This window comes from Mus caroli, chromosome 1, assembly GCF_900094665.2.
Source record: "Mus caroli chromosome 1, CAROLI_EIJ_v1.1, whole genome shotgun sequence".
Classification (NCBI taxonomy): Eukaryota; Metazoa; Chordata; class Mammalia; order Rodentia; family Muridae; genus Mus; species Mus caroli.
In genome coordinates, this window is record NC_034570.1 from 130092392 (window position 1) to 130104891 (window position 12500).

Sequence of the window (12500 nt, forward strand, 5' to 3'; positions counted from 1 at the left end):
GTGTGTGTGTGTGTGTGTGTGAGAGAGAGAGAGAGAGAGAGAGAGAGAGAGAGAGAGAGAGAGCTAGAACACAAGCATGTGCACACATGTGAGTTTGTATGTGAGTTTGTATATAATGTGAATGTGCAAGTGTGTATGTGTATGTGTGCATATGTACAAGTGGGTATGTGTATGTGAGTGTGTGAGCCTGTGTATTTAAAAGTGTTACTTCAACTGGAAAGAGTAGAAAAACATAGTTTAGAAAGACTTTGGTTGAAACCGATACACTTTAAGAACATCCATAGAAGAATAACTATTTAGGACATGCTTGTAAACATGAAGCATCTGGGATAGTCCAGGCTCTCAGTGCGACACATATTGACATGACAGCAATATGCACTGATATTACTTGAGTAGCAGAATAGGTTTGGATAGAATGCTCTACAAAATTTCTCCAGTGTTTAAGCCCGAGCATCTTCTGTCTTGAAAAAGTTGACTCTACATAATATTATGATTCAATTATTTTATCATAAATAAAAATCATAGTATCCAAAACACACATACTCTAACTTATGCAGTGTTACTTAGAACCAGTGTGTCACCAAGGAAGCCTTAAAACTTGTTTTACTTGGAAATGTAACATTTTGATAAGTCATTTGATCAACCTCTTCAGAAATATTCAAAATAGCCTATAGATCATTATTTACCTTAAGGAGGTCTATTTCTTTGATACAATCAGCACGTGCTTTGGCATCCATTAAATCAAATATCTAAAAATGAAGTTTAGAATTATTTAGTAAAATAGTGAGCTACATTTTTAGGCTAACATGTAAATTCTTTATAAGACTCCCTTTCTCTCTTCCCTCTACACACACACACACACACACACACACACATACATCTACATATGTATCCACACACTCACACAGATGAAAATTTTATTTGCATTTATTTACTGTGAAGGTCCAAAAGAACTTTATCTTATGTGAACACAAAACAACAAAAACCTTAGATGCTTTTCCTCCAAAGGCCAACAAACAGCAGAGTGTATACTGGCACTCACATCTATTGCTCAAATAACCAGGATGAAGTGATGGTCAATAGAATAATACAATAATAAGCAATGTACATTGAACAGCTAACATATACTGAGTGTATTTCATGAACCATCTAATTCCCATCTAACCCTTACAAGGATAAGAATATTCCAGTGCTGTAGATGAAGAAAAGGATGCTTGCAAAACTTAAAAGACTGACAAAGGGTCAGGCAGCTCATCAGCGGGGCAAGCAGCATTTGTTGTTAATTATTTCAGTAGCAGCCTAGCTCCAACCCCCTACTCTGCTGGTACAGACGGTTCTAATGGTCTGACCTGTATTCTTGCTGGGGGGCGGGGGGGTGGTGGAAGGGAGGCTGTAAAGCAAAAAGGGTGATGACTGGTCCTTTGACAACCAGGTGGAAATTTTTACTATGTTAAATACTGAGTCCGGGTACATATAAATAGACTTTCAGACACACTACGTTTTTGGCATTACATTTTCAAGAAAAGAGTGTGGCTCTTTGAGCTGCTATGATGCAGAAAAGGAGGACAGAAAACACAAAAACATACAACCAAAAGGATGTTCCTGTCTGTATCTTTGAAAATAAGAAATTTCAAGGCTCTAAAATGTAAAAAACAATCATTTTTTTCAAATCTTAGTTCTTATACTGCAAGCTGATTAAACTCATACAACACTATTTTAACGAATGATATTTTTAGTCAAGTTGAATTAAGTCATTAAGTCCTACTACTTCAGTCAGGTAGATGTGTAGGTTGAAGTAGTGAGGAATCCAACTCTTTGTATTTAGGGAAAGGATACGTAACACCTCCCATATATATTAGAACAGCAGTCACTAGAGGTTAGGAAGGGTTTGAGGCTGGAGAATGGGTAACAAGGAACAGTTACAGAACAGGTGTAGGTTCTGAATATTCTACAGCACACACTGTAGGACAAAACCCATAGCATAATAACTGATTATACATTTTAATTTAAGGAGGAATTAAGAGAGTGGTGTTTATAGCTCCCCAACAACAACACAAACAAATGGCAGGAATTATGCTGGTCTGATAACCACATACTGCACACATGTAGTAAATTTTCAATCTACACTATAAAGATTTATAATTATGTCCCAATTAAAAACAGAAAAAAAATCAAATTGAGAATGTTAATTTAAAATTTAAGACAAGTACAACATCCATAAACCTACTAGACTAAATAATTGACGGCCCCTTCCGTCTACTGTAGTGACTCATACAGTTTTTACAGTAAACAGAGATGCTGGAGGAGCAACTGGCAGAAGGGAAAGGAGGCAGGCAAGTGGAGGGTGAGGGTTTTTGCCTGTTGTTAAATCACTGTCTATAGAGGTTAGAGGGAGAAGGGATTGATTGGCTATAAATGAGCACCAGAGTTAGGGATGAGAAGAAAGCAACCATGAGTAAAATGTATCCAGTGTCACCCTTCCTGAAGAAACAAGGAACCTTACACACTTAGTCGGAGGTAATTGTCAGCTGTAGTCTTAAACCAGTCTGGGATACATTACACTCTGTCATATTTATCTATCTCCAGATGAACACCAAGAGAAATGACTAATTCTCGCCTAATGATGAACACTGATACTGTTCTTAGAACTGCTGGTCACAGGGCTTGCGATAACTAAAGCTTCTTAGAAGAGTCAGTACTTTGGGTAATCACTGTGGGGAAACAGCCCAAGAGAAAGAGAAAGGAGAGTGGCGGCCTCGATGGTTAAAAAAATCAAAGACTCACAAACGCAGAGACACAGAAATAATGTGAATAAGCACGCCTCTTAGATGGAAGACGATTTTAATAATAAATGTCTGAGAACGAGAAGCATAAGTACCTTTGAAAATCATACACACACACCTAGATGCATGCTGCATGGAAATAATAAATATTTAGCTCAAATTATGTTTCAGCCAATTTAGAATTGTGAGTTGTTTTATTTTTAACTGGCTTACTTTTTAACTGACTCTTCAGCAATATAAAAAATTGCTCTTTAAACCCTGGGGAAAGATACTCATTCCTGGTGCATTTAATGTGACAATGCTTTCTGAACCAAATATATTTACAAATAGATTTAACTGGAAATGTGCGTCTTATCTTTCTTTAGTCAACATGTCAAGACAAAAGTAAAGGCTGAATCTTTGGAATAAGTCATTCCCAGCACGGAGTCAAAGCTGCCTGGTGATTTAATGAGCACGGGAAGACAGGAAATAGAAAACGATATGGGGTTTGGTAAAAAGAAAAAGACATTTTACATATCACACGCGTACAGGAAGCATTTATTTATTTTCAAGCCAAAGTTTCTTTGGGCTTCAAAACTTATTTTATTCTTGGTTAAAGCAGAAGTTATTAGTTGGTCAAGTAAGTAATAGCTGATACATTCTTGGCATTCTCTGAATCATTTATAAAAGATTTTATCTGCCATCTTCAAATTTTACCCAAATTACTCATCAAAAGTTAACATCAGTTCATCTTCAAAAAAAGAATCATTTGTGGAACTTAGTAGAAACATCTCTAAAAACACATGTATTACAGTTATGAAATCACACATAGAATGTAGTAAACACGCATATACACACATGTGTACATATATTCACTATATATACTTATATTTGTATTTATATTGAGCTAATATATACACATGTACACACATATACTTTAAATCTCCCACATACAAACCATCCCCTGGCCCCTCCTACTTTGAAGGATATGAATAAATGAATGGAGTAGCTTGTCCCTGCACTAAGTAGCCTTGTCTTCCGTGTGACAAATCCTCCTTCAGCTTTCACACCTAACTACATCTCAACTGTTCTCCATGGTTTGCCCCAATTATCCCTAATGTCAGGAGAAGGCTTCCACCCCTCTATTCAAGCTACCCAATGGCCAGCCAGAACCCTCAACCTTTATTGGGGGACCAGGCAGGGAGGGGAGGGGAGTCTTAATCCACCTTCTCCATAAGGTTCTACGGTGGTGGGTGGGAGGCACTGAGCACAGTGATTCTGAGACAAGCACCACCCCTCCCACCACCCCCAGTGCTGGAAACCTCTCCAATACCTGCTTCCCACTCATCAGCTTTCTCTCATCATGCTTACCAACTTGCCCAGATGAGATGTCAGAGGCCGTGTTCCCTTTCCTGCTCAGGGATTCCATAAGGATCTGCCACATGATAGAGTGCACCTAGATAGACACCTGGTTGTGTCCACAGTTATCCCATAACTACTGAGAACTGTCTCCAGGGGGTGCCCTCTAACAGGCTTCTCAGACAGGGGAGTCTGACTTTCAGTATATCAGAGTCTTTTCTTGGGTTCATTGTTGTTTTTGTTTGCTTTGTTGTTGCTGCTGTTGTTTTTAGAGACAGGATTTCTCTGTGCAGTCCTGGCTATCCTGAATGCATGCTGTGGCCAGGCTGGCTTCTAATTCAGAGCTCTACCTGCCTATGCCTCTGCCTCCTGAGTGCTGAGACTAAAGGTGTGTACCACTACTATATGTCTAGGGTTTCTTTTAAATTACAAAACTGGAGAAACTATTTCATGAAAACTGGAAACACCGCAAGCTTTAAGGATAAGGTTACTCTTTAGGATGCAGCCTTATGGAAGTACACAACTGTGGAGGTGTGCAGCTGTGTAGAGGTGTGCAGCTGTGAAGAGGGATGCAGCTGTGTACAGGTGTGCAGCTGTGTGGAGGTGTGCGGCTGTGTGGAGGTGTGCAGCTGTGTACAGGTGTGCAGCTGTATAGAGGTGTGCAGCTGTGAAGAGGGATACAGCTGTGTACAGGTGTGCAGCTATGTGGGGGTGTGCAGCTGTGTATAGGTGTGCAGCTGTGTGGGGGTGTGCAGCTGTGAAGAGGGAAACAGCTGTGTGGAGGTGTGCAGCTGTGTAGATATACACAGGAAGCTGTGAGACTGGGTACCGAAGAACCTAAAATTTTAACTGTGAGGACCAGCAGAGTTTTAGGAAGCTTCTAGGAGCTAGAGTAACAGTTTCTCTGAAGATACCAGTAAGAAAGTAAACGAGAAAGGAGTCTGATATGAAAGAAATAGGAAGCCTGGGTTGGGGGGGGGGTGAAGTAAGTCAGAAAGAAATCAGAAAGGGGAGATGTATCCAACGTACATGAAGAGGTAGGGAAGGTCAGGTCGGGCAGTTAGCAATGTTCATACACCATGCTGGAGAGTGGAGATGTGCTGCCTGGCATATATGCATAAGGGCTGTAGCTCCATAGGGAACTGCTGTGAGGAGCTTCTGATACCGTGGTTAGAACACACTCATTAGAAAGGTGTGGAACATACTTCCAAAGAAAAATTGTAAATTCCCAAAAAGTAACCTGAGCCCTCTATGATGAGAAACTGTAAGTGACAAAATGTGAACAAACAAAGCCCTGAAGACTGGAGACAAATGAGAACTGCAGATTAGAAACACAAAGAGGGGCTGTAACAGGACAGCATCCATTTTAGAATGTGTTAAGATAACTGACCAGGGGCTGGGAGGCACAACTCAAAGGGTTAGAGCACTGGCTGCTCTTATAAGATCCCAAGTTCAATTCCCAGCAACCACGTGATGGCTCATAACCATCTATAATGAGATCTGACACCCTCTTCTGGTGTGCATGCATACATGCAGGCAGAGCGCCATATACATAATACATAAATAAAGCTTTAAAAATTTATTTTAAAAAAAGATAACTGACCAGGACATACACGCTGACAGAACGCTGTGTATATATAATAGATAAATAAATCCTTTAGAAAACTTATTAAAAAACAAAAACTGACCAGGATCGAATTAAGTTCTGGAAAACAGTTAAAACAGATACCAAAAAAGAAGTCTGAATAATATTGAGTGGTACTTGACAGTAGGTGAGTTCAATGACTAAGTATGGTTTGACAGAGGAAATAAAAGACATGAGAGAAGTTGGGGATTTTGAGACTTGGAGACAGAACTAGTAACACAGAGGGAAGAAAGTCAAGTGTATACAGAGACCATGAGACTAGCTTCAGAAAGATCAAGAACGGTGTGGCAAGGAGTGGATAAAAGAAGAAAGGGGTGGGGGGACAGGGAGGCTGAAAATACATTTAAAAACAGAACAAAACAAAAAATCTCTAACAGACCAGGGAGAAGGGTGGCCCCAGCAAGGGAGCAATGGAGGCAACAGAGCTTGAAGTGAACTGACCCTGACGTGAAGTGAAAAGTCAGCCATACTGAAAATGGTTGTGCTGTGCCTAAGGAGAGAAACACTTTACATGGAAATGGGGTAATGAGGAGGTGGCTAACCAGGCCAGTTTTACACAAAGAACAAGGTTGGTACAAAGGTCAGGTGTGTTGCCCTCCAAACCTGCCTCCAACACAGAAACACTTAATTTGCTGTTATATAGCCTTCCAACTGCTATTCACAACATGCTTAGAATCTCCTGTTTTTACCTTGTTCCCATTCCAAGTGCTATTTACTTATACTCTGTTAAGCTGCTGCCATCGAGAACTGTGCCAGGGTTTTCGAATGTCACCTGCTACAATTAGGGTGTCATTAAATCCCATCACAAATATTTTGGTCTCAGTCTTAGGCACTGGCCAGTGACACTAAGTAATCAAGGAATTGGGTGAGATTAACTGTATAATCAACAAGAAGGGAAGCTGTGTAGGAAAGAACCAGAACGGGGGGGGGGGGGGGGGAAAAAAAACAACAGGAAGAAGGTCGGAGAAGGCAATATACCATCTTACTTTTTGCAAATGAGCCATAATAAAATGGACACTGGTTTTTAAAAGATTGTTTTCTGTTCTCACTTGCTTTAGGCTGCTAGACTTTTTTAAAATTTTGGAAAAAGCAAGGAGCTAATTACAAACACGCCTTCTACTTGCAGATACAGGCAAAGTTGTAGGGAAGTAGCTAGAACTCAGCACATTGGTTCTTAAGGCCCGGAGTAAATGAACAGCAGGATATGAGACAGAGTTCTTTTTTTTTTAATTAGATATTTTCTTTATATACATTTCAAATGCTATCCTGAAAGTTCCCTATACCCTCCCTCTGCCCTGCTGCCCTACCCACCCACTCCCGCTTCTTGGTCTTGGCATTCCCCTGTACTGGGGCATATAAAGTTTGCAATACCAAGGGACCTCTCTTCCCAGTGATGGCCAACTAGGCCATCTTCTGCTACATATGCAGCTAGAGATATGAGCTCTGGGGATACTGGTTAGTTCATATTGTTGTTCTACCTATAGGGTTGCAGACCCCTTCAGCTCCTTGGGTGTTTTCTCTAGCTTCTCCATTGGGGGCCCCGTGTTCCATCTTATAGATGACTGTGGGCATCCACTTCTGTATTTGCCAGGCACTGGCATAGCCTCATACGAGACAGCTATAACAGGGTCCCTTCAGCAAAATCTTTCTGGCATATGCAATAGTATGGGACAGAATTCTTAAGGACCCTGAATGCTAAACTTGGGGTTCAGATGACAAAATTATAAATAGTCCATTACAGGTTTGCAAACAAGGAGATTGCAGAAGCAATACTTTAACATCTACACATTACACAGCCAAAGAGTTCTGGAAGGATATTCACAGAGTTGAGAGCAGTAATACAGTTCTATGACTGGTGATGTAGCCTTAAAATCCATTATTTGGTTCTTCAGGAATTTTTTGAATATTTGGTTGGAAGTCTTCACAGCAGAACCTCACTTGGATAGCAACACTCTTGTTGTAAGGAGAGCAGATTACTTTTTTTAAAAATGAAGAACAGTGGTTTTCCTTGTTCAATAGGAGAGGAATCCATCATAGAACTGAATAACATGGCTGAGATGCAAATACACTTCTCCTCACAAAGCCTTGAAGCTCTGTTCTCTAATCAGATAAGCTGGGCACAGCTTACAGCATCATTTGCCTCTTCAGTACAAAGTTATGTTTAAACTGGGAGTCAACACGGAATCAACAATTAAAGAAGAAAGACAAAGCAAACTGATAGCCTCCCACACCACTCGAGGCATACAGTGTGAACCGAGGACAGCCAGAATCAGCCACTGGAGGACGGGCAGAAACGCAGCTGTCACCTTCCACCTTCCAGACCACAAAGAGCAAAGCCCAGGCACAGACACGGAGCTCAGATGCTACTGTGAGAATCTTAAAAGCTTCTACTTCTTCCCAGTAGCTCCGCCCCTTCTTGCTTCCTATTTCTAATAACAAGGTTCTCTAACTAAAAACTAATCACAGGAGAGAGAGCTAGAGTCCTGTTTCTTCTCCTTACTTACTGTCAGTGGAAATCAAGAAGGGAGCCAAGAAATACCCTGAATTTTATCCCTTGGCCTCTAACCTCCTTTGGCGAATGGTAAGGTCTCCTCTCTGTGAGGCACTGAGGGAGGAATTTGTAACTACAGCTTGAGAACTGTAAAACATGAGGAAGGCCCTACCTAAGGATCTGTGGAGACTCCTCATTTGTCTGCTTCTCAGATTCCTCTTCCTGGTTTCAGCCTCTCCCATTTATAGCCTGGCTTAAACTCCAACAGTTCAAACTGACATCTCTATTCTGCAAAGTCTTACTTAGCAGGAGTCCATGCCACAGGGTTTAACAGACAACTGTTTCTAAGCACTCTTGGCCCTTGCTAGTCAGACATATAATGGACCTTTAAGAGAGTTTTAATATGAATTAAAGTCTTTAGTAGAGGAATAGTCTTGCCTCAAGTCATGGGTTTGTGAACACTGACATCTTTAACCTACATTGCTTTCACTTCTCTAACGCAGGCTGGCCTCAAACTCAAATCCACCCTCTTGCCTCAACCTTGTGCTGCCAAGAAAAAATAAACTAGTACAACTTTGGAAAACAACCCAGAATTAACTTGTGGCATACAAACATGCTCTGTGTACCACATTTTCTATTTGTAGGATCAAAAAAAAAAAACCTTGTATATGCATACTAGTTAAAAAACACACAACCATATCATGTACATGTGTGACCAGCAACTGTAAGCAACCTTAGCAGCCACTAAATTTATGGGTACCTTTGAAGAATGAGTAAAAGGCACAAGTAAAAAATATTTTAATGTTTACTTCATAAGCTGAGTATTGGGCATAAGAACATTATAAAGAGATGTTTATCATCTAGACATGTGTCACATCGCTCTTTCATTTCAAATGTGGTTTTTTGTTTGTTTGTTTGTTTTTTAATGCTAGGGATCAAACAAACTGGCTCACACATTCTAGGTAAGCCCTTCCCTCTGAGCTACCTATGCCCAACCCTAGTGCTTCATTCTTGAAATATGGATGGAAACTCTGTTTCCGTAATGGCTCTGACTAGCTTATGGATGGCATGGAAGGAAAGACAAGTGCTTTCTGGGCTGAGAATCGCCATGAGGACAAAGGAAACTTGGCGAGGCTCTGGAAAGTGGGCATGCCCGGTAATTATCCATGTTCAGCGGAACTAGAATGCCAGGGTTAAGGCCAGGCTTAGAAGAAGAGCTGAAAATGATTGACAAGTTTTAAAAAGAACAAAACTGGCCCACCGAACTGACTCTGGGACATTAATACAGCACAGAGACTTAAAATCACAGGCAATTTCCTCTCTATCACTTCCCCCAAGTAAGATCCACCGCCATTCTCCCTTCCTGCCATGAGGAATGTGGCAGGACTGCCATTCACTGACTTCAGGCAATGTGTTTTATAAACCAATTACGTCTTTTTGATACCAAATAGATGCAAAGTTTCAGTTGAGACATTCTACTTCAGTGTCTAGTGACATTGGAGTGACAACTGGGCTCTACCTCTTAAGAACTGCCATCACCTCCAGTCATTGTTGGCTATGGGGGGAACCGCTGTCAGCATTTTAAAGCCTGAAAGCAGTGTTAAAACTTAACATTACTGTTGAGTAAACATTGCTATATATAGTAATGCTAAATTCTATATGGGAAGGTCTAGGCCTACAAGTAACTTCTCAGGTTTACAAGCTTTAGTTGTGCAAATCTTGCTCCTTGATTTAAAACTATTGGTTAAATAAAATTGGCGACAGCCAATTGCTGGAGGGATTAGAAGTAGGTGGGTTTGGAGTGACTGGTTTGGAGGAGGAGAGACAAGGGGAAAAGGAAAAGAAGAACAGAGACAGAAGGAAGCCTCCATGAGGGGAGAGGAACCATGAGCACGCGGCCAGGAGAAACAGCACGTATCTGGGGTTCACCACTGGGGAGGCAGCCAGGCCAGAAGTTAGAAGAGTGCATTAGGAGGGACCCCTCCACCCCCCGCCCCTGGTAACTGTCAAAACCAAATAAAATAACCATAGTCTGAAGCTAGTCACGGATAAGCATAAAGTGATTATACTATACATTAATTTCTATGTATTAGAGCCACATATATACAATACAGATCTATCCTGGGCCTTGTGCAAACAAGATATGGAAAACTTAATTTCTACCCCTTATTACCTTCAAAATAAGCGTTTTAAAATACAATGTTCTTTCTTAGGGTTCTCAAACCATAGTTTCATGACCCAAATCATTCCAGAAATTGTTCCTATTTAATTTTTAGACACCATAATTTCACATTAATTAATACAGTTAAAAATCATCTTACCTGTACTTTTTTTAAAGCTACCGGCACTCCATCCAAGAGACAGGATGCTCTATAAACTTCACTAAATTGTCCACGACCAATTTTCTTTTCTATTCGGAAGTTGGCTAAAGTATTATAGCCCATATCTGGTCGTAATGCCTTCTGCAATTAAAAATAATACAAAAAGGTTTTAATCATACAATATACACAAAGACATATGACTTAAGTAGATGAAGATATGGTATACATGGTATATACTGCCTACAGTAAAGTTGCAAACATCCCACACCAAAGATATTTGAGTTCCTTGAGAATGAATATAGAAGGCAATTGAAAATACAACTTTAATCCTGAGGGAAGCTTACACTATAGGGATTGTGGAGGGCAGGAAATAAAATGAAATATACACATATTATTTAAGAAGGGGAAGTCTAGCTAGGCACTGAAGTCACAGACTTCTAATCCCAGCACTGGGAAGGCAGAGGCAGGCAGATCTCTGAATTTGAGGTCAGCCTGGTCTACAGAGTAAGTTCCAGGCTACACAAGAAAACTCTGACACAATAAAAACAAAACAAACAGAAGAATGAGAAGGCTGAAAAAAATATAAGAAATCAAGAGTAAAGAATGACAGAGGATGAGAAGGATTTTGAAATTTTAGGTAAGAATTTTCTGCAACTTGACTCTACTATAGGCCAGACTCAACCAATCTTTGGTCCTTATCCTCTTAAAGACTCTTTGAGTTGAAATGGACACTGTTTCCCCAGCCCTACACACACATATAATTACCACATCCAATCTATCCACTAATACATGTAACAATTTTTAAATTCCTGGCAGTATTTTAGCTTCTGGAAAGCTAATGAACTAGCTGAATTAATAAATAAATGAATTAATAAATATTGCCAGTGGCAAGAAGTTTACTATTCTATTTTATTATCTTTGGAAAAGAAATAATTTTATTATTTTTTTAAATGAACATTCTAAGTTTTTTCATACACTATATTTTGATCACACTCTTCCCCTTCCTCCAGTCCTCGCAGATTCTCCCTACACTCACGCAACATGATGGTCTCCTCCTAACTTCTCATTCTCATAAAACCAACCAAAAAGAAAACAAAAACAAAATTCCCAAAGACAAAACCACCACCAAACCATAACAACAACAGCAGCTCACACAAAATAACCATGGAGTCCATATTTGCTTGGTCAACCACTCCTGAGCCCGCCCTGGAGGGTGGCTCATTCCACTGAAGAAAAGATTGCCTCCCCAACAACCATTAATTGCAACTAGCCTCTTGGTTAGAGGTAAAATACTTCTACTACTGCTCATCAGCCCAAAGCCAGAATCATCAGAAATGGTTTCTGCTCTCAAACAGCTGCGGAAACTGCAGTGAGAAAGGCACCCATGCTATTAGGGAGATACAGAGCTGCAAGGAGGCCTAAGGAAAAGAGCTTACAAAATGTAACCAGTATCAGGGTTTTTTGTTGTTGTTGTTGTTGTTGTTGTTGTTGTTGATTTGCAACTCTACAGGGATAGATACTAATACAACTAACTCATGGAAGCACCCAGTTATTTGTGACAATTAGTTGCAACAAAACCAGGCCTTAGTGGAACACCCACTGCCTTCAGATGTTGTCACTTGACCAGTTTATAGTCCATAGTCACAGAAAACTCCTATATGCCTTGTGTTAGTAACTGTACCTATATATAACATACATGGTCTGTTTAGTAATTGTATGCCCTTTGGGGCAGTGAGAGCTTCCTATTTTGGGTATTTTATAAGATTCCTAAATTACTGGTAAGTACACTCTTCCACCCGTCTCACATCTTAGTACTTGCTGTAACTATGAGCTAAGGTCTGGAAAACACAGCACTCCAGTGGGCCTGCCTAATCACTCTCTAGTGAACTGAATAGTACAGACCTCTTAATGCATCCAAAGAT

At 40.3% G+C, this 12500-nt stretch overlaps 1 protein-coding gene across 1 annotated transcript in view; it reads right to left on the reverse strand.

The window, feature by feature from the left end:
• Positions 1-12500, reverse strand: part of Nek7 (NIMA related kinase 7) — a 129585-nt gene that overhangs the window by 46684 nt on the left and 70401 nt on the right. The window contains exons 3-4 of the mRNA XM_029475601.1: positions 10579-10719; positions 672-749 (exon numbers count right to left, since the gene is read on the reverse strand). Coding sequence (XP_029331461.1) covers positions 672-749; positions 10579-10719 — 219 coding nt within the window. The remainder of the gene's footprint in view (positions 1-671; positions 750-10578; positions 10720-12500) is intronic.